Source organism: Dendrobium catenatum, unplaced genomic scaffold (assembly GCF_001605985.2).
Source record: "Dendrobium catenatum unplaced genomic scaffold, ASM160598v2 original_scaffold_86292, whole genome shotgun sequence".
Taxonomy (NCBI): domain Eukaryota; kingdom Viridiplantae; phylum Streptophyta; class Magnoliopsida; order Asparagales; family Orchidaceae; genus Dendrobium; species Dendrobium catenatum.
Window position 1 is genome coordinate 109,554 of NW_021404733.1, and position 23,935 is coordinate 133,488.

A 23,935-nucleotide genomic window follows, 5' to 3' on the forward strand; every position below is an offset into this window, starting at 1 on the left:
CTTCTTATTGATAAGACTAGAGAGGGAGTTCAAGGTAAACTTGAATTATTGAGGTCAACCTTAGAGTCTATACCTTGGTGTTTGTTTTTTGCTCATGATATTCTTCTTCTTGATAAGACTAGAGAGGTAGTTCAAGGTAAACTTGAATTATGGAGGTCAACCTTATAGTCTATACCTTTATGTTTACTTTTCCTTAGAGGATGTACCTTTGTGTTTGTTTTTTTTACTCATGATATTCTTCTTATTAATAAGACTAGAGAGGGAGTTCAAGGTAAACTTGAATTATGGAGGTCAACCTTAAAGTCTATACCTTGGTGTTTGCTTTTTTCTCATGATATTCTTCTTGTTGATAAGACTAGAGAGGGAGTTCAAGGTAAACTTATATTATGGAGGTTAACCTTAGAGGATGTACCTTTGTGTTTGTTTTTTGCTCATGATATTCTTCTTGTTGATAAGACTAGAGAGGGAGTTAAAGGTAAACTTAAATTATGGAGGTCAACCTTAGAGTATATACCTTGGTGTTTACTTTTTGCTCATGATATTCTTCTTGTTGGTAAGACTAGAGAGGGAGTTCAAGGTAAACTTGAATTTTTTAGGTCAACCTTAGAGGATGTACCTTTGGGTTTGCTTTTTGCTCATGATATTCTTCTTGTTGATAAGACTAGAGAGGGAGTTCAAGGTAAACTTTAACTATGGATGTCAACCTTAGAGTCTATACCTTGGTGTTTTCTTTTTGCTCATGATATTCATCTTTTTGGTAAGACTAGAGAGGGAGTTCAAGGTAAACTTGAACTATAAATGTCAACCTTAGAGTCTATACCTTGGTGTTTTCTTTTTGCTCATGATATTCTTCTTGTTGATAAGACTAGAGAGGGAGTTCAAGGTAAACTTGAATTATGAAGGTCAACCTTTGAGTCTATACCTTAGTGTTTACTTTTTGCTCATAATATTATTCTTGTTAATAAGAGTACATGTTTTAGATATATTGGTTCTATTGCATCGAGCTTATTGTGCGATAGAAAAGTTCCCCTCAAACTTAAGGAAAATTCTATAAGATGGTTCTAAGACCTACAATGATTTTTGGTGCCGAATGATGGACATTAAAAGAGAAGCATAATAATGAGCTAAGTGTTGAAAAGATTAGGATGCTCAGGTGGATGAGTGGCTTTACCCTTAGAGATAAGATACGAGTCATTAGCCGAGTTTTCCATTTTGTCACATAAATTATTTATCTTGTATTATTGTATTTATTTGATGGTTGGTGAATACATTCCAATTCAAGTAAAGTACACTTATTCAAAAGTAAAGCACGTACACTTGTTTAGGCTGCATATCTTCTAATAATTGATTTCACAACTATGTAGGAAAACATTTGCTTTAACATTCAAATGATTATCCAAAAAGAGAGATATTGGATGTATAACAAATTATTACCGAGTCGAATATGATTGACAGATGAATTTATACATAGAGTTGAGACTTTTATTCAAGTTGCATCTCAACTACCTTTCTTTAAGTTCGATGGAATGTTTAGATGTTGTTGTTCAATTCACAAAAATCAAGCATTCCTCAAGCCTGATGATGTGATGGTTGATTTATATCATAAGGTATTTATTCCAGACTAATGGATTTAGATCTCACATAGCGAGTACGAGCCACATAGAGATACTCATGTCGGTCCATCCACGGGTTTTAAAATATTTGATGAAGATCAAATGATTAGACCGTAAGAAAAACTTTTTTTTAATATAGTAGGTCTTATTTTAAGGGCTAGTGTGGATGAGCCACCAAATGCATAAACCAAATTTTTTTTTTTTTTGAGTTACTATATGTAGCTCAAAAACCAATTTGAGATGGTTGCAAAACTCATTCAAAATTATTAATTACAGTGAGGATGTTAATTATCAAAACTAAATATAATATTCCTCGTGATTATTTCAATGACTTCATTGGTCTTGTCAAGGAAAAAAATCAACGGACAGTTTAATTCCCTTAGATTTTTACCGAATTAAGAAATTAGTATCCAAGTTGGGTCTCACTGCTATAAAAATTGATTATTATATCAATGGATGTATGTTATATTATAAGGATGATGTAACAGAAGATTGTTTTCTCACATGCAATGCGCCTCAGATTAAGCCAAACTCAGGAAAATAATATTATCAAAAGAAAGATGTTTCATATTTCCGTTTATTTTATTTACCGATCATTCCAAGACTTCAGTGGCTCTATTCATTAATGAGTTCAACAGATCATATGAGATGGCATAAGGAGAAATTAGTAAACAGTGCTGTTCTTTCTCATCCATCAGAAAGAGTTTATTGGCCGGGAGCTGACACCATTGGAGTTGCATATAATGACTCACTAACATCAAGCTGACCATCAGTGGCTTAATGAAAAGGTTAAAAAAGCTCATGTGACTATAATTTTTGGAGTTCGGGAATATAAATTTAATATGAAAAATATCATTCTAATATCAATTTATTTTATAGATTTATTCTCGCAGAATGATTTTATACGAGTTCAATAAAGTCGTCAGTCTACTGATGAGGGATCATCTTCAAAATTGACCCAATATTATGAGTATCATACATGGTCAGATGTTATTAGAGGAAGGCATAGGGGGAGGGTATATGGCTTGGGTTCGGAAGGATGGCTTGGGTTCGGAAGGCTATGCTTATGAGGGTAGTTCATCCACATCAGTATTTTATGATCCTAGTGGAGCTAAAGAAAATATTAGCCAGAGGGTTGCAGCCCTGATGAGAGAGATAGAATGGATGAGAAAGATTCAAAATGAGATGCAGGCAGAGCTACGATCGTATAGAGATGAAAACCAAAACAAGAAAGAGCAAGAGCAGACTCATGAATCACTAGGAATCGAGGACACGAAGGATGATTAGTACTCTTATTTATTTAATAAACTTTTGATTTAAATATTTGGTTTGATGAACTTGTTATGTGAAAGCGAAGACATAGACATAGTATTGTGGATTTATATATTATATTTATTGTAGACTTTATTTGGTCTGATGAACCTTTTGTTTAAACATTTGGTTATGTTTATTATAGATTTCATTTGAATGCTATATATGTGGATTTAGGATTATAGTTGTGGGTTGATTATAGTAGTGTGTTGCCCATATTTGTGATAAATATTCTTAATTTTGTGCAGGTTTGTTGAAAATTGAGTAAATAAAGGAGAGACTATCAATTTTTTTTAAATGTTATAGGTTCCCGGTGACCAACCGGGGGTTTGGCCGCCAGAAACTTCGATACTGGATGGCTTATTATAGCCACCGAAAATTTAATGAAGTCGTCGGTAAATACTAGCAATTAACCGACAGTTAGGCCGCTGATAATACCGGCATTTTTGACAGCTGGTAATCCCCTGGTGCTTAACCGACGGTCGCCGACGCTATGACCACCGGAAAGCCGCTGGTAATCTTAACCGCCATAAATGGACCGTCGAAATTTGTTTCCTATGTCATTTATACCGGCGCCAGTGTTTTACGAAATTGCCATAAATATTATAGGAACAGTTGGAAAAAATCGCCTGTAATTTCTGATTTTCCTATAGTGTTGATCCAAATTTGACTGTGGATGACAATCAACTTTGCTAGCAAGTAATTTTCTAGGTTAGAGAATCTAATGAGGTTTTAATGAATATCAAGGGTGATAGAGAACTAAAATGCAAATCAAGCTCAAAAGTATTAAGAGGTTCCCAAAGATTCTGAATGTGTGAAAATATTCAAAGTATGTATATTCATCATTTACTTATAGGGCTTAGAGGGCTATAGAGAAGTCTACATACAATAAAAAAATACAATATTAATTATGAAACTAAACAAGACACATGCATGAACAGATAGATGCTTGAATGGCTTTATATCCTTAATATAGCCCTCGGTTCTAGGGCGAGTCCCCTGGGAGAGTCTTCAGGATAAGTTATGCAAGTTGAGTTTGTGTTAGCGAGTCCTTTGAACACATAGGTGAATATTTGGAAAGTGTGATTTGACCTCTAAGTGTGAAAGGATAGTCTTTTGAGGCTATGATTGATGTCTCCAAAAATTTGCGCCATGGCCTCCCTTCTTTTAGGAGAGTTTTAATGGTGTACTGGGTCAAATTTTTAGAAGGAAGCAGATTAACTTTGAGTTTAAGATAAAGCACTACACAGATATTTGCTCTCATCGGGTCAAGACTTTATAATCTGGTTCTAGGTTTCCTATAGGCGCAAGCACCTAGAGTTAACTACCTCTCCCAATTACGAGAGAGCACTTTCGATTAGAGCTAATCATTAAATAGATACAAAGTATCTAATATATAGAAGTAGCATGTGAATTCTTAGAATTTTAAAATTTATTATTTATATATTTAAAAGCATATGGTGGGGAAATGATGATGAACCTGATCAAGATCCTAAGGTTCTGTCATCCCGGGCCATCATGGTCTTTAGTCTACTTAGTCAGAGGAGATAGTTGACCCAACCTCACCGAACGATCCATGTCAGCAACCATGACACTATAGAAAAATCGCCTATTACTGGCGTATTTTTTGACAAACTAATTTCTGGTACTAGATTTCTGACGGATTATGATGACATATTTTTGAATTATTTATAGACAGTTTTTCCAACGGATTTGTTTCCGATGGTATTTTTGGCAGACTTTCTAGCAAATTTTAATATTTTTTGAAAAAAAAAATTTTGTAATTTAATTAATTAACAATTTTATACCTCATTTTAATTAATTATTCATTTAATTATATAGTTTAATTAATTATTCATTTAATAACTTATCTTAATTATTAATTAAAATAATAAATTTTAAATTATAATTAATTTAATATTTTATATAAATTAATTCTTAAATAATTAAAATAAGTTATTAAATTACTTATTAATTAATTATTAATTTAATAGCTTATTTTAATTAATTATTAATTTAATAGCTTAGTATTATTATTTAAATATGAAAGAGATAGCTTGGTAATGCATTTTGCAGCGCAGTAAATAGTTACTCTTTGAAATTTAAAAGGTTGTGAGTTCGAATCCAGGCGGGCTGGCTAGGGGCAGCACGGGTAAGTGTGCAATGTTCACGGGCGGGCGCGTGAGCTGTAATAGCCCGTATTTTGATTTTGCCATTTTTTTCTAGAGTCATTATAACTCCAAATCGCAATTCATTTTCATCATAGTATTTTGATCGTAATATTTTACTTATACGGATTTTTTTTGTAATTTTTGGGCATTAGATCAATTGTAATGCACTAGAATCTAATTTGAAAGAATTAATTGTTATCAGAGCATAATTGTTGGAAGAATTAATTGGCAAAGTCAAACTACATGCTATTACATAGTTGATGACTTTCTTACTGCTTCTTTCTACTTTAAGCAGTAGCAAGAAAGCTGTCTTAAATGAAGCCTTAATCTAATATTGAGTAGTGGAAAAATAGCTTTAAAAATAGTTCGAAATCGATTAAGAGCTCAATAAGGAATTGTTTTATCAGTTACAAAAGGGTAAAAGCATATCTAATCAAAATGAAAATATTGAAAATTTTATTAGCCATTAAAACCAAAAATGATATCCAATTTTCATAAATTCTCAATTTGTTTACTATTCATGTTGTTTGCTCCTCGCTCAAAGGCCATTTGAGCTTGGATTGAATTATTTTGGGGTGTTTAAATGTCTCGTTGAAATACTTATTTCAACTATAAGTTTTACTTAAATAAAGTTTGAATAGTCTAGAATTTAATTTTGAAAGTAATCAATCCAAAGGTTGCACTAGGAATCATGCTTGATCAGATGAGCTTTTTGATGACATATCAATCATATTTATTAATTTAGCAAGACTCCCAATAGCACAATACTCAAGCTTTCTATTGAGCTTTAATCAAGCTTTTTTATGAACCTTAAACGATATTATTCATAATTATAAATAAGCTAGGCAATAAAGTTCAAGCCCACTCATTTAACAATTGAGTATTTGCAAAATATATTCAAATTTGTTCAATTAGTTAATCAAACAAACATTTCATCAACAGATTTTTAAATAGGAGGTAAGAATAATTTTCAAAAATAATCAACATCATGAACATATTAACTATCTATAGGGAAGATAAACATGATAAACCAAAATTTAATCATAATATAAGATTCATTTTTACAAATTGAAAATGTTAGTATTTGATATGATATTTGTTTATTTTATATCTACTAACTATCATATTAATGTTTCTAAGATAACTGACATAACAATATATAAAAGAATTTATACAAAAATTATGAAATTTCTTACAAGATGTTTCTTGTAAAAGTTTTGATTTCCATCCATTGAGTCATACAAATAAATATTTTCCAATCATAAGAGATTCTTAATTTTAAGATCATAATAACAATCAAGAACAACTACTTGTTCCCTTACCTTTAGTAATTTAGACCAACTACCTCAATATTAACTATTTTTGGCCACTTGTTGGAACTTTATCAAAATTTGGAACTTCATTGAGAAAAGAAATACATTATTTTAGGTTACAAACATAAGATTCAATCCCAATGAAAATTATACAATTAAATGTCAAAATACCCTAATTGTATTAAGTTGAGTAAAAAATAATTGAATATTCTTTAAGAACACTAATCTTAAAATAAATTTAATAATTTTTTCGCCTGTCTTAATATAAGGATATAATGACATAAATTTATTCTATTCACATCGTCAAAGTTAGGGTTATAATATTATTAAGTTGATTGGGATAACAAAATTTCCAATGGGTTAGAACTTGGGTCATAACTCATTAAGAGTGCTCTTATCTTCAATGCATAGCCCGACATTCAATGCAAGTCGAAGCATATGGTTACTTGGATAGTTGAATGCTATTAATGAGAATAGTAATTCACTTTTATTTAACAATAGGGTCGGGAGATTTCTTGGTTCATCATGTTATTGCTCCGGGTTTACATACAACTACATTGATTTTAGTAAAATGTGTTTTAAATGAGCGTGGTTCCAAGTTAATGTCAGATAAAAAAAATTCGGTTATAATTATCCTTGCAATGGCCCCAAGCGTGGCGGTACTTATTATATTTTTGCTTGGGACGCATTTTCTTTGATAGTTTTCTATATGCTAAATACCATTGGATGGGTTACTTTTTATTGGCATTGGAAACACATTACATTATGGCAGGGTAACGTTTCACAATTTAATGAATCCTCCACTTATTTGATGGGATGGTTAAGAGATTATCTATGGTTAAACTCTTCACAACTTATAAATGGATATAACCCTTTTGGTATGAATAGTTTATCGGTCTGGGCGTGGATGATTCTTTAGCATATATTATTTTCTTATTGTTGTTATTCACATATTGACAAAAATGTTTGAAACATCTTATCCTCTTTATATCTAAATTTGTCAGTTTGGATTCAAATATCAAATTTAAGATCAACCACATTATAACCCAATACAATTATGCTCCACATAAATTTAGGCTTTGTTTGGGATGCCTTTTTAACTACTTTATAAATCAATTTTTTTTTACAAAAATTTCTTAAACTAAAAAAAATTGTACTAGAAAAGTGCTTCAAAAAGTAAAAAGCCGTCAAAAATAAAACCTTTGATTATATGATACATATCAAAGTTTAACACCCCTTATTATTTAAGGCATAAAAGGACCCTACCGGACACAATCCTCATTCATACTTCATATTAGTCTAATTTGTTGCACTAAATCAAGCATATGCTATCAACAAGGGGTGTCAAAATTAACCCAACACAAAAAATCCTATTCGAACTTGACCCGGATTTCTCGGGTTAGGGTCAACATGTTTTAAGAATGGGTTAGGTTCAGGTCCCGAATTTCGACCCGTTTTAAATTATGGGTTAGGTTCGGGTCAACCCGAAAACCCAATTTGGACCCGCTGCACCACACGTATTCATACACTACATGAAAATTACTAATTTCCGACATCATTTTCCGGCAGCTTTCCGGTGGTAACTTTTCCGGCGGCTTTCTAGCGCTTTTCCGACATAAAACAATGAAATGAATTTTTCAACGAAATTTTTCGGTGGTTTCCTTCCCACTGAATTTTCAGATGGCTTTTTCGGCGGCTTTTTCAATTTTCCTGCGGAATTTTAAAATTTAATTAAAATGATTAAAATTTTAACTATTTAAATGATTTAACAAAAAGTATTAAAATTATATTAACTATTTAATTAATTTTCATTTTTAAGTTAATTAGTTAGTTAATTTTTATTTTATATTAATTATCATTTTTTATTTTAAATAATTAGTTTCATTTTTTAGTATAATTAAAAACTACTTGATTGTCGATTCGAAAATAATTTAAATAAAAAAATTGACATTAAAAACGTATTTGCATGTTCAACAATTCGGTTGGTTGTTTGAGAATTCTCCCAACTGACCTTTGTTCGAATCTCATGGCAGGCGCGGGAGCGGGTGCACACGAGCGCCCACGGGCTGGCTCGACCCCCGCGCACACACGGGCTGGTGCAACCCGCGCACACGCGAGCGCTCACGAGCTGGACGGAGCGGGGGCGCTGGCGGGCCGCCGCGAAAGGTTACTGGGCTAGCTGGCGGGAGTAGGGTGGTGGGAGCGGCAGGGGGGATGACGCGTGAGCATTTTTTTTTAAAATTTGACCGGCGGTTTACGTCCGCCGGAAAGCCACCGGAATTATTTGCCGCCGGTATTTATTTTCCTACGCGGTTTTTCCCAGCGGAATTTTTTCCGTCGTTAAATTAGAAATCCACCGGAAAATGCCACCGGAAATGGGTGATTTTCCTGTAGTGGTAGACTGCCGCTCAATTTAGGTTTAGCCTAATATGCTGCGAATATTCTTTATTTCATTTCGAGTCTTTGATGTTGGGAGCTCTTGCCTGTCAGTTTCGCCTCTGGCTTTGGCTTCCTACCTTCCCCTCCTCTACCTCCAACCCAGAGCTCTCTTGGGTTCCACTATTAGTTTATCTTAATCCTGTATTGTGCACTCTATGCCTTTGTGGTATTATCATTTTTATATTTCTGAGATTTGCCACTTACATTTTAGGTATTTTACTAATTCTTTTTTTATTTGATGTTACTGTCAATTTGTGATTTCTTCCTCCCTATTTAAACTAGTTTGGATTTTGGGTTTTCAGTCTTTGACTTTTTGCATTGAAGGCTTTGACATGTCGATAAGTGCATCATTTTTTCCATTTTTTTCATTGAATTTTAGGTCTTTGTATTTTTTAGTGTTATTTAGTTTTGTTGTTAAAGGATTGTACTCCTTTTTGCATGTTTAGTTGGCCTATTGGCCTGTGGCTGTGGGCTGTTGTTGAATCTGAACTTATAATGCTTCATCAATTCATCTATTTGATGAATTAAGATATGAAAACTCAAGCAATGATGAGAAATCTTCTAAACTGAAAGTGAGAGCCATTTGGGGTAAATACTATTGCAACCAGGTTGCATTTGTGTTAGCTTAGATCAATAACATATACTATATTATTTAACATATACCAAATTAAGCTTAATGCAAATGGCTGCCTTGGATGATAATAGAAAATTAAAAATATCAAATATTTATTATTTCCTCACTTTTCATTAGTTGTTGAATGAGTTGGAGAGTTTACTAAGCTGTTTTTTAAAGCTTTCTAGTTTATGCTATCTTCATGAATTAGAATTTTATTTGTTTAAGACTTTTACGTGTTTAACCATCTTCCTTTTACAATTAATTCAACCTAAAGAATAGGAGGGTTTATGATATCTTGAACTTTTTGCTGAATTAGTTGGACCTATAATTTGATAATTTCAATAGTTTAGTTTCTAATTTATGCTTGAGTTGTTAAGTCCGTAATTTAAGTTTATTTGCAAATTGTAATGTATTATGAATTATGTAAAAATGTAACATTGTAAACAATTTATACACTGTTATTAATTTTTTAATGTATAATTTTACCTGTTAAATGTTGATGTTAAATACATAAGTTTAATCATGTAGATCGATATAATTACTGAATTGGTTTCGAGTCGAGTCGTGTTGATCCGAACCTAAATCATTTCGGGTTCATGTTGGAAAAAGTGACATGAATCCTAAACTGGATCGGGTCAAAAGCTGGTGGGTCAAATTCGAGTTGGACCTAAATCAATCCAACCCGTAGACACGATTTGACATGACTGGTTGCTGATTTTTTGTTCCATGTGATCCAATAGTACATGTTTCTTTCATGTCAACGCTCTTCACTGCTGTGGAGATCCTTAAAGCAGCAGTATGCTCGTTCAATAGTATCACAAGCTTGTCAATGCCTATAAAAACATTTCATGTTGGCATCAGAAGCCCTAACTAGGCTACAATCCCTGATTGCTAACACAACAATCTATGAAACAAAAAAAAAATTCAGTTAAGTTCCTTGATATTCCTCTAAAACATGCAGAACAATTATTCATCTCTACTATTGTGGACGGGCTTTCTATAAGATGGTGGTGAGAACTGTAATGCTTTATGGTGCCATGTGTTGGCCATTAAAAGATAATCATAATACTAAGTGTTGTAGAAATGAAGATGCTCAGGTGGATGATTTGACTTTACCCTCAGAAATAGGATACGAAATGAGCATACGCATGAAAAAATAGGAGTAGCTCCAATGAAAGATTAGATTAGAGAGTCGTCTTAGATGATTTGGTCCTATAAAACAGATGATCCGATTAGAAAAGTAGAGGTATTAAATTTGACTTATGTAAAAAAAGATAGAGTTAAACCTAAAAAGACTTGATTAGCAAATATTAGAAATGATATTTTTGGACCGGATTTTCAAGTTAAAAAATGACGTTCTCCACTATTTTATCAAGAGTCAGGAAATCATACCCAAAAAAAAAAAAAAATAGCGAAATGAGTTTTCTTAGCAGAAAGACATCGTTGAAACTGAATAGCCAAAGTAAACTCATCTGACATATCCATCCTTATAATTATATGCATCACAGAGCCTGTAAGAGACTGAAATCAACTACAGATTTTATAGAGAAGACCATCTTGCTTATTAATTATGGTAGCCTTTAAGAATAACTACATTGTTAATTCATCCGGAAGGGTGGGAACATGCTCTCCTAATACCTTAAAACCAACATCAGGAAAGCATTCATGGCCAGCGAGCAACCCCACATTACCAGAAGCATCCACCTTGATTGGATACTTAATAAGGTGCCCTTGTAATGGAATCATTTGCTTCTCATTATATAGTATCCAGTTTTCATCGGCTATCTTGTTCACTGTTTGTACACAAACCAAACTATGGGGATCTACAAAGCAAGGTCGGAGCATACCGAGATGCTCAGCCCAAAGAGACATTCGGTACCCATATACCTACAATACAAACAATACAACTTGTTATCAACAATGAGCATTGCTTCAAGCACAATTCTCTTTGAACACTTATAATGAATAGATTTAGGGTTCATTTGAGACTACTTTCTTGTTGCTACTTAAAAGCAGGTTTTTAGTATAAAATTTTTAATTTTTGTATTAAAAACTACTTTAAGAAGTAACAAAAAAACCGTCTCAAACGAAGCCTTACATATTGTATAATGATGTTGACATTATCCTTATTTATTAGAGACATGGGTCATTTAAAAAAAAATTAAAAAGGATCATTTTGATGATAAATTTAAGATCAAGAAGTAATCAGCCAGAACAAGTCGAACAAGAGCAGCAATTTCTAGTTTATAGAGAATAAGGAAACAATTTATAATGAAAATTTATATCAGAAAACCCTCTACTTTAGAATGGCTATTTGCAATTTCTGAAAATGTGATTAATAATGGAGTATTAATGTTGATTATTGATGCTGATTAAATAAATTTGAAAACTTTATGCTCCTTTTAAAATATGGGTAAACCCGATCAAAATACTATGATTCCGTCATCTTGGGTATGCCGTAGGTTTCAGTCTACCAACAATAACAATCATTGATAATAGTGTCCAGAGAATCTGATTAGCAATCATGGATTGCCTCCTCTCATAGATCCTGAGTAGACCGAGATGGTTAAATAAAGAGTTTTTAGTTTTATTAGAGTTTTTGGGTTTACATCAATTAGAATACCCAATAATTTAGTTTGGGATTTGCAACTTCACTTAGAAGTTACCTTAAAGTTCGAATTGAAGCGGATCTTACAGCTTCTCTTAAAAGTAGCCTAAGCATTTGAATTTGGGTCGGGACTTACAGCTTTCATTGAAAGTAACCCGTAAAGTGGGTTTTACAGCATAACCCTATAGGTTAAGATGCCCGTAAGTTTGCTTGTTTGGATAGGTCTTATGACTCCCATCGAAATTGCCTATAGATGGGTCTTACAACCTAGCTCTACAGCAAGATTATCCGTTGATTCAGATTTAATTTGAGAATTTAATATTTCTCCTAAGAGTTTCTCTTAAATAACAAGTCGTACAATTTCTTTTGGAAGATGTCAGAATGTTAGTCTTATAACCTAGTCCTTTAGACTAAGTTGTCCGCTAGTTTTGTTTGTTTGGGTTTTAAGGTTGTTGCAATTTATTTAGCAATTTTTTCTAACATGTCGGTCTTTCAACTTCACTTAAAAGTTGTAATTTGGCTTGGGGGTCTTACAACCTAGCCCTATAGGCTAAGCTGTTCATTAGTGTAGTTTTTAGCATAGGTCTTATGGCTTATGCATTTAGAAATAGCTTGATTATTTGTGTAGAATGAGTCTAACTGCTTCCCTTTAGAAGTAGCACAATGGTTGGTCTCACAACCAAGCTCTATAAGCAAGGCTGCCCGTTTTGTTATCATTGAAGGCTTAATGTTTCATTTGGATTAAGTCTTACGACTCCCTTTAGAAATTGCCTGTTTGTTTGTTTAAAAGCGGGTCTTGTTGATTCATTTTGGAAGTAGCCCATAGGTGGATCTTACAACCAAGCTCTATAAGCAAGGTTGCCCGTTTTGTTTGGTTTGTAGGACTTACTATTTCCCTTTGGAAGTACCCTGAAAGTTTGTTTGTTTAGATAGGTTAGACAGTAGTTACTTTTGTTCAATTGTTTTTACACCAGTGCTTGGTTTCAGTACCTTACTTTTCATGACAGTGCGGTAGTTCAGTTCCAATACATGCTTTTCTTTCTTTTCACAAGTACCCTATTCTTTTTTTTTAGTACCGTAGTTTACTTTCCAATACCTTGTTCGTTTGCTTTAGCATTTATTTTGGTATTAATCATTTTTGTTTCTTTACTTGCAGATACTTGGAGGTGGAGTTTTGCTGCTTTGGAGCTTACCCAGAAGTATTGGAGAGTTGTACAAGTGTTGGTGTTTTTTTTTTTTTTTTACAGTTTGGAGAACGTTGAGAGAGTTTGAGTGTGAGTTTATTGAGAGTTTGTGAGTTGGATTTTGGAGAGCAATTATTAGTTGTACAGTATTGAGTTGGTGTTGAGTTGTACATTCTTAGTGCAAATACTATTTTCATTCATTAATTTTAATTAAATTTAATCAGTTGGTTAATTGAATTAATCCATTAGAATTCAAATTTAATTGCTCTCAAATTGGGTAGTTTTCTAGGGTAATTTCGGTAGCCTCCTGGCATCATCTCCCCTCGCAGGGAGATCGGGACGGTATTTGTCGTTGTTTCTTCCTACCCGGATTAAAGATCAGTGGCATAGGGTCTTCGAATTTTAAACCATTTTACCCGGATTAGAGATCGTCGATGTAGAGTCGTCAGATTGAAAATTCATCTGCCCTGATCTAAGATCACGGCATGGTCTTCGTATTAGAACTCATCCTACCCAGATCAAAGATCAACGATGTAGGGCCTTCAATTTTAAAATCCTTTCACCCAGATCAAAGATCAATGGCGTAGGGCCTTAAAATTGACAAATATCTATTGCTTTATAATTTTACATCAATTTTAAATTTAATGATCTTTTATCACAAAAGATCGTTGGATGGTTCAGTGGCTAAAACAATTTCTCTTTGTGTACTCATAAATAGAGTAGTCGGTTGGAAGATTTGTAATTGCTTGCACACGCAATTGCGTAAAACAGGGCTCGGTGCAAGCTTCGGCAAACAAGAGTTAGTATGGCAGGTAAATGTGCAGGGGTGATCGGTCGTTCGTTCACATACAGGAGAAACACACGAAGGAAGTTCGGTCCGGCGTGGGGGTGTCGGGTGCGGATTTGGTCCAATTGGGCTAGACGGGAGAAGTTCGGCCGGCATTAGGTAGAGGTGGAAAGTCCAGGCAAAGTGACGAAGTGAGGTTTTGAAAGAATGCGGGAAAGGAGCAAGTGTTCGGCTTGAGGTTTCACGTGGATCAGACAGAGCAAAGGCGGGCGGTGTGAAGCATTGCATCGTTTGACGAGGTGGGGTCGAATCGGAGAGATTCATCTCTTCGATTTTATTTTCCGCCTTTCTCCCTTTTTTTATTTTAAATTCATCAACATAATTACAAATGCGTTCCTAGTTCACGGAACTATCACAAATAAAAGTTCTGGAAAGGAGTTCATATACTGTTGTGCTGCATCAATAGTGCTTTGTATGATTGCTTGTAATATTTCTTATCATACTAATAATCATGATTCTTAAATGTTTTCATTAAAGATCTTAAGCCCAACCTTGTTTTCCTACAAACGGTGAGAACATTTCTATTCCAGTATGATCAAGTTGGCATGAGATCATAACAAATAACGGCTATATCTAAAATAGTATCAAAGATTTTCCCAGTTTATATAACTATGAAATTTGAAGAGAATGATGGTTGACTGACCTGTCCTCGAGGATGTCGCAGCTTTTGTGCCCAAGTATGATGCGGTTGATATGCACCCATGGCTATCTCAGTATCTCTTGACCCATCTAGAGATCTTTGGTTTATATTGGCAGATCCCAAAATCACATACTCATCATCTACTATCATCCCTTTTGCATGAACATAAATCATAAATCTCTGGAATTCTTCAAACGAAGTCTGGAAGCATAGGCAGCGGTTCAAACTTGGGAAAATATTCATTTTAAATAAGTATAAAAGTTTCTTATAGAATGAAATAAGAATGTCTTATATCACGACATAATACATCAAACTAAATGGCAGCCTAATTTTGGATAGCATCACATTAGGGACGATCCTGAAAACAGACAAAAATTAGGAGTAAACGTTAAGAAAATTGGTAATCAAATTCCCTCCTAATCCTTTGAAATTCTATATGAAGTTTCAATATGAAATTTTCTTCAAATTTGGTTGCTTCTAACAAATCTGTTTTCAGATTTTTCAACTATAATAGTTACCAGATCTTCTTGTTTTTTTTTTTTTTTTTTTTTTTTTTTTTTTTTTTTTTTTTCTTTTTTTTTCTTTTTTTTTTAACCAGATCTTCTTGTTCTTGACTACCTATTACCGTATTTCTGTAAAAATTTGCATTCGTATCAGATTAGCTTCTTCTTTGTCTTCTTCCGTGATCTTGTGTTTCCGGCAAAGGTGAAGCTTTACTGACCTGCATTCTTCATTCGAGGATGGAGGTTCACAACGGAAAGAGCATCTTTAAACAAGCCTTCCTTCAAGCAGCTGGTTGCTGATTTATTATCTGTTGCCGACAAGAAGGTCCAGTGCTGTGGTTGGCATCAGAACAAGAAAAAACAATGTGTTGGGCTTGATAAACAGGGAAAGCAGAGAAGGAGAATGTTTGTGGCTACATCTTTCTACAATTCTGATGTCTGGGCAAAAGAAGGTAGATCACAACACACAAAGGCCATATAATATATATATATATATATATATATATATATATGACCTGGTTCATTTGGGTTTTTTTGCTTGTTTGGCTGCAAGTATGAAAGAGAGTAAAGGAATCAGAAGAAAATAAATTGCAGTTGCTTTGGTGTTATATAGATATGAGGATGCTGAAATGGATGAGTGGCTTCACAAGTAGAGATAGAATGTGAAACGACTACAAACTTGAAAAGGTTGAAGTACCTCCAATGACAAATAAGATTAGAGAGAGTTACCTTAGATGGTTTGGTCATATAAAACATCAGCCTTCTGATGACCCTATTAGGAGTCAAATTCTCCATCATGGGACTGGCTACATGGATCATTTTTCTCCATCATGTCCTGTTAATAGTCAAATTCTCATTTAAATCTAATAAAAAAATGTTATTTCTAATATTTTATAACCAATATTTTTTAGGACTACCTCTACCTTTTTCAACATAAGCCAAATCTAATACATCTACTTTCCTGATCGGGTCATCGGACGGCCGCCATTTTATGTGACCAAAACATCTAAGGCGACTCTCTCTAATCTTATCTTCCACTGGACCTACTCCAACCTTTTCACGTATATGCTCATTTTGTATCATGTCACTAAGAGAAAAGTCACTCATCCACCTGAGCATTCTCATCTAATAATATCCCCATCTATTTTATCATCACTTTGAACAATAAACCCAACATATCTAAAACTTGTACTTTTATTAATAACTTGATTGCCCAATCACAATCCCCCACTAGATCTATTACTACTAAAATTACACTCAATATATTCAATTTTAGATCTACTCAAACGAAAACCTTTAGATTATAAGACTATCCACCATAATTCAAGTTATCTTCAACTCCCTCTCTAGCTTTATAAATAAGACGAATATCATCAACAAAAAAGCAGACAGCAGGGTCCTACCTCTTGCAAATATCTAGTGAGAACATCCATGACTAAAGCAAAAAGATATGGGCATAAGGCTAGTCCTTGATGTAATCAGTAATCCAACTGAAATTGGAAAATACTTTGTCAAACTATTTTGTGTTTGAGCACAAGTAACAGCTCTCTTAATGACTTGAATATAAGCATTATTAATCCCTTTTCTTTTCTAGAACTCTCCAAAGCACTTCTTTAGGAACTTTATCATATGTTTTCTCTAAATCAATAAATATCCTATGTAGAGCCTCTTTATTCTCTCTATACTTCTCCATCAAACCTCTCAATAAATGTATAGCTTCCATAGTAGACCTACCTTGCATGAATCCAAATTGATTTTGAGAAACATTAGTATCACACTAGAACCTATGCTCTATAACTCTCTCCCATAGTTTTAAAGAATGACATATCAACTTAATTCCTCTATAATTCGCACAATCTTGTGCATCACCTTTATTCTTAAAAATAGAAATCAACACACTCATTCTCCACTCATTTGGCATCCTTTTAGTCTTCAAAATAATATTAAAAAGTTTAGTAAGTCAAGAAATTCTTTCATCTCCTAAGCATTTCCACACCTCTATTGGAATATCATCAGCTCCAATAGCTTTTTCACATTTCATTTTCTTTAAAGTCTCTCTAACTTCGATTTTACTAATACACCGATAAAAATAAAAATCTTTATTTTCATTTAGGTTATTAAGGTCACTAAAGTCAATCGTATTCTCACAATCTTCCTTGAAAAATTTAGCAAAATATCGCATCATCCATTGTTGAATATCTTCTTCTAATAAAAGCATTTTTATTCTTCATCCTTAATGTACTTGAACTAAATCCTTACTGCTCCTATCTCTTTGTTTGGCTAACTTAAAAATATTTATGGCCTTTAAAGATTTTTAAAAAAAAATTGAGTTCTCTCTTTGTTGGAGCTTGGTGGATGACCATTGACCTTACTTGGAGGGAAAGATTAATTAACCCTCAGTAATTGTTGTTTTCCCTCATAACATCTCTTCTAAATCTCTCCAATATCTTTCCCTACATCTCAGTCACCTCTAAGCCCAACCATAATAACCCAATGCAATCAAAATAATAAAGGCCTTATATTAGCTCTCAGTCTAGGTTCAACCTTACCTAGTCTTGTTCCCCTTCCTCTCATAAGGCCTTAAATCTCTTGAAATTTCATCAATACCCTCAGATCACAACTATATATTCTAAATTAGCCTTCCAAAATCATTTTCTATCATTTATCACCCTTATAAAAAAATTAAATCAAATCAACCAAACTAGACCTATTTGAGCTTATCATAATTTTTTAACTTCATGTAACCCTATATACTAACCCCATCCACCATGAACCCGAGATCACACCGCCACTTCATAAACCAAGCATCCATGGCCATCTCCAGCCATCACCCCACTTAAAATATCTCCCACCACCATCAGTTAGGAAATAGTCCAGTGTTCATTAACAGCCTAAAGATGATAGCATAAGGATTATACTCTACACATGAAGATCTTGCCAAAATTCCAAGATAGAAAGTATGATAAATTTCTACAAGTGGGTATATATATATATATATATATATATATATATATTTCTACAAGTGGGTATATATATATATATATAAAGCATGCCATAGGAGTGAACGTAGGCCTTGTGCGCAAGCTCGCAGCAAAGACTGTGTCACACCACTTTGTTGTAACGTGTTGTAGCATTGTGCACTTGACTCCTACTTAGAGTAAAATGCTAATTCATAGTTTGGTTCAATATCTACCACAATAATTACGCATAATTATTTATTTTTTGCTCATTATTTCTCGTCTTCATTAGTTTTTTGTTTATTGATTTTTTATTCTCTCCCTTTGAAGCTAGTCGCTTCTTGGTAGTTCTTCTCTTCATGCTCATTCCCCTTGCTACTTATACTTTTTTAACTAGTTCTCTTATTGTTGGAACTAGTGGCTTCTCGCTCATAGGCTACTTCTTGATACCTCATCTTCACGAGTATATTCTTAATTTTTAAGTATATTATTATATCATTTCATTATTTATATCTTGGATTCTTTACTGGGCTTTCGAATAGCTAAAAATCACTATTATGATCGTATCACTATATTTGCTTGAAAACTATTATATGAAGTGTTTTTAAGTTTGTTAATTAAATGACTATAGTATAGATGTATGTATGTGTGTGTTTGTATAAAGAGAGAGCGAGTGAGAGAAAGAAGAAACTTAAGCACAAGATGTATTTCCCTTTCTTAATGCATAGAGCATTCTAACTATGCATAACAAAGAAACTTATCAATATTATATTAAATTCTAGAAATGTAAAAGGTGTAGAAACATGAAAGGACATATCTAGCGGTCAAATGAATCAACCCAATTTCAAATTTATTGCAGCAATACATATTATATGCATTGTTTAACAAAGGTTACCGTAATGAAGAATACATTGTGCTCTTCTATATCAGACAATTAATGATACTTACAAAGATGTTTTAAGTTAGAGCTGCTAACAACAATAAATAATGTAGATAATAACTTACTGCAGCATCAGCTTTATTTTTTGCCGAATGTTGGTTCATAGCCTGTGGTTGTTGATTTGGTTTTTTTTCTCGTTTTCCAAGGCAATAGAAGTTTAAATAATCTTGTGGATGTGCCTTCTCCAGCTTCATGAATTTGAGCTCCTGCCCAACAATGTTGTACATCATCTTCATTGTTTGGCCCTGGAATGTGAACATGCTGACAATAAACCAGCTATTACGTACTTCAAAAAAAATGAAAAGCATTAACTTTTACAGTTACCATGTATAGAAAGCTTCCTACACAATTCTATGCAGGAATTTTTAATGTTATTTTCTAACATCAATAAGCGCAAATCCTTCTATGCTTTCCGATGAAAATTATAGGAAATTATAGACCTCCATAAGTAACAATGGTTACCTCAATATTACGTCAAAGCACACAATGCAATCAATTTCAAACCAAATTAAGTGCAAATCATGTAAGATGCAGCCAAAAACATAACAGTTACATATCACAGAATTTTCTTCCGGTGTAACGTCTAGCCACTTGGCATTCCAAGAGCATAGAGACATACATATCGGATCGGAGGAGGAAGTTGATGTCAATCTTCACCTAAGAAAGAGCAGAAAAAAAATGGAATGACTTTCTTTAAAATACTTCACGTAGTTGATGATAATTTAAGGTCAAATTTTATCGGTACAGGTAAAGAAAGAGCTTTTGATGGCAGGTACTGCTGCATTTATACGCAAAAGCAGAATAATAAACTTGGCGGTTCATGACTATCTTTATCCATCAGGGCTTAGAAAGACATTAACATCCCAATATATATATATAGATTGAATTAGTAACTGAAATGTGCACTATATATTTGGAGATATCTTAAGAGTCCACGTAATATGAAACTCAGGAGTATATCTATAGCGGTAAATTTATGATTCGGTTATCTGCTTCATCCAAACAGCACCTGATTATCTGACCTGGAGCATGGGCTCAAACCAGGGTAATGCTTGGGTATAGAAGACCGTCAAAACCTTGCTGGAAAAGCCTTGGGTCTTTTCTTTAGAAATATTTCTATCGTGTGGGTCCTCCCAACATCTTTTTTTTTTTTTTTTGACATTTAGGCCAATTAAGGCAGACTCACACACACATCGCATACACAAGACTCGAACTCAAGACCTCTTAGTTGGTAGCCTAAGCTCCCAACTAACAGATCAAGATGAGTTGTGTTCTCCCAAGTCCCAACATCTTTATTGGCTTTTGGAGGTGAAAAGAAGAACCATTTGGCTGAAAGTCTATGAAGTTCAAATATTTTTAGAGGGCTGTAGGGCTGCCATCTCGGTGTCTCAAACTAGAGGATGCTCAGATACTCTATCCTCTAGGACGCTTCAGAAAAAAACATGCCAAATATGCCGCGTGATGATCAAATAAAATTTCAAAATACTAGTCGGGCAATGAAGACGATGCATGCATTATATTCAAAATTTTCAAAATTAGAATTGAAAATTTCAAATAATGATAAATTGGATTTGTAGTGTATGGCAAATCAAAGGTTTGAAATGAATTTGACCATATATTATTCTATGCATTCTTGTTATGTCCATATTAGACATGCTTATAGTAATATCCAAACAATACAGCTAATGAAAATTCAAAAGTCAATTCTTTCTAAGTTAATAAGTTTTAATTAATATTTTTAAAATAAATTAATTACTGCTACGTGAATTTAAGATTTTTATTAAGTAAATTATTAAATAAAATTAAATATTTCTATATTCCTGAAGAGGTGTTACAAAGGGTTGTGAGTGCATAATAGCAGTTATGTGAGTGGGCCTCTTATCTCCAGTCAGTTTCACGCAAGCCAGGCAAAGGGAATTCGGCATAGTGCAGTTTTTCCTGTAGCAAAAATCTTCACATTGCCTGGAATCACTGTAGCAAGAGGCGGGGGAATTTCAGATCAGTGCAGAATTTACTGTAGCCTAGTTCGCTACAGTACCCGCAGAACTGTAGCACAGCGAATTCCTATGCGGTGCAATTTGGTGGTGAGTGCACACAGTGGAATTTTCTAGGAAGGTTTGGAGGAGTATTCTGCACATTCCAGGCGGCAAAGGTTGAATGTAATTTTTGGAAACTATAGCAAGAATATGAATTTGATTAATTGATTTCATTTAATGAATTGGATGTGAGTGATGTGAGTGTGCAATTTAATTAAAGACTGTACTTTTGTGTGGTGTTGTGGAGCAGTAGAGATGAAGTGTAGAAGAAGAGAATAATAGAAAGAAGAAAGAGAAAGATTGATCAAATTTATGAACTATATATGTAGGTTGATGTTTAATTAGGAAATTACACGCTTGATGAAGAGTAAGAATAATTATTCAACTTCTAAAGATTTTAAATGAAAGATTGAAAACAATAAAGAGACAATTAGCCTAGGCAATGGGTTACACGATAATCGTTAGGAGCACAAAATATCCAATTCAAATCAAGCTTTGCTTTACATGGGGGTTCTCAAAAGAAATTCCTAGATTAACAATTAGACTAGTCACTATTAGGATCCCTCTCTCACACTCCTAATAATTATTTAGCGGAGAAAACTTGCATAAATTTCATGATGCCACAATTGAGGAAGACGTATAAGTAATAAGATTCGGGAGAGAGTTCACCTTCATCAAGATTCAGAAGAGAGTTGTCATTGAATGTGAGGTTGTCGTTGGTCAATAATGGTTGCAAGGGAGAAGATGATTCATTCCACGTATTCTTCGACGGAGTGGTCATCCTCAAGATCTATATCGAAAAATGGAATTCGGAGAATATCGATTAATCCTTGATCATCAAATACGAAGCCGTGATCAAGCTCTGGATCGGCCATGCATGAGTGGACAGCAAACTATGAGTTGTTGGAGCTTCTGGATAGCAAAGGGGTATCTTCCATATAGCAAGACAGCATGGCGATCTTCTGATATTTCTGGACAACAATAGGACTTTTCTGGACGGCAAGTTGGCGGGTTTGGGATGCGGGACAGCAAGTTTATGTTGCTCAAATTTCTAGACAGAAACTTCAGATTGAGCGTGCTTAATTTGTGAGGGAAATAAAACTAGGAAGTAGAGGGATTTTTTTTGGGGGGGTGGGTGGGGGGGCGGTTGGGGTTAATTTGAGTTGCCAAACATAAACTTTCAATTAAAGGAAATAGATTTAAGATGATTTTCCCAAATTTGAAATTTAATTTGGGGCAATTTATGGGAGGAATTTGAATTTGAGTCTTTCAAATAAGGAGAGAGGAGGGGGGCCTTGAATGGGGAATTAAATGGATTGCTAAGTTTGAAAATTTAAATTAGGAAATGAGAATTAAAGTATCGCCTATTCAAAATCCAAATTGATATGAAATAAGAATCTTTCATAACTTAATACATATATTTTAAGAAAGTAATTTCAGATTTAAAAGAATTAAAATTTGAATTTGATCACTTTCCTAATTTACGATGTACTAAATAGGAAAGTATTGATTGAATGGAGGGGATTGTAGAGGCAACTTGGGGCTTGGGTGGTCGGTGACTTGAGGGTCGGATGGCGGGGTTTGGGAGGCAGGTGTTGGCAGTTAGGTGGGGAAGGGGATGGGTGGCCGAAGGTTGTAGGGGAGTCAGCTTGGGTATGGAGTTAGGCCAAGGAAGAAAGAGGCGGAAGGGTGCGGTGTAGCCGTCCTAGGGTTGGGGTTGTGGAGGTTTTCACCCAAGAGAGACAAGAGAGGATGGGGCGGCGGTTGGGGGAGAAGAGAGGGGAAGAAGTTGGTGGAAGAGGTGGACCATGAGCCTGGACGCTTCCTGTGGCTGGTGGGTAGTATGTTGCCCTTACCTAGGGATCTCAAACAAGCTCTCACAAAAACTCACCAAAAACACAAGTGCTGAAATTTTAATCATAATAATCATCATCCCCTCCAAAGAAGAAGAGGGGGCTATAAATAGCAAAAATACAATAGTAAAATCAAAAGACAGAAGTGCCCCTTGGAGTCACATGAACCTACTCCCTCAAGTGAGGATAAAATCAAAAAATATATATATAATAATAAATTAAATACAAATAATAGCTTAGAAATAAAGAGTTGTAATCATGGCCGTAGATCTCTGGCCTCTTCTCTTGTAAACTCTCCACTGTCGGATGTCCTCATCAAAAGCTTTGAGGTAAACACTTGTGTCAGTATGAAATCATTATAGACAAATTATTTGAATTTTATATTGTAGAAATTATAGGATTGGAGACATGATTGTAGGTAACATACAAGCGTAAAAGAGTAAGAAATAGAGAATTGGAGGAGACACCTTGGCAAGAATGTAAGTAATGCAAATCCTTTGGCTGGTCTAATAGATTCTCTTTTAACGGGTGGGACATTCTAAGGTACCATTACCATTGTGAGCTTAGTTTCAGACCTAATCTCCTCATATATTGATCATGATGCCATATTATTTGTATATTATGATGTAATTGGATTTATGCTTGTTAAAATGAAAAAAAAATAAATAAATGCACAAATTTTTGAGTTTGGGAGACCAATATGACAATTGCTACAATCATATTCTAGAACTCGCCTTTATTGGTGCAACAACTCGAGGAAGATCCAGGAGGAAAGTCACCACTCTATTATGTATGCACAACAGGAGTTGTCAGTTGAGTCTTATCCTATGTTGCACCAATACAGATACGGAACGTCAATTCTAAAAAATACAGGATACGGGTATGACGCGAACATGGCATTATA

At 34.1% G+C, this 23,935-nt stretch overlaps 1 protein-coding gene across 6 annotated transcripts in view; it reads right to left on the reverse strand.

The window, feature by feature from the left end:
• Positions 1 to 10,862: 10,862 nt before the first annotated feature.
• Positions 10,863 to 23,935, reverse strand: part of LOC110108302 (phospholipase D delta) — a 46,238-nt gene continuing 33,165 nt past the window's right edge. Inside the window, exons 8-10 of one of the 6 annotated variants that reach the window (XM_020838879.2) lie at positions 19,208 to 19,387; positions 14,746 to 14,943; positions 10,863 to 11,350 (exon numbers count right to left, since the gene is read on the reverse strand). In XM_020838879.2, coding sequence (XP_020694538.1) covers positions 11,054 to 11,350; positions 14,746 to 14,943; positions 19,208 to 19,387 — 675 coding nt within the window. In that variant the 3' untranslated portion in view covers positions 10,863 to 11,053. Of the gene's footprint in view, positions 11,351 to 14,745; positions 14,944 to 15,463; positions 15,579 to 19,207; positions 19,404 to 19,695; positions 19,800 to 23,935 lie in introns of those variants that run through there. The other 5 variants (XM_028691906.1, XR_003699585.1, XM_020838882.2 and 2 more) reach the window with 5 other exon arrangements.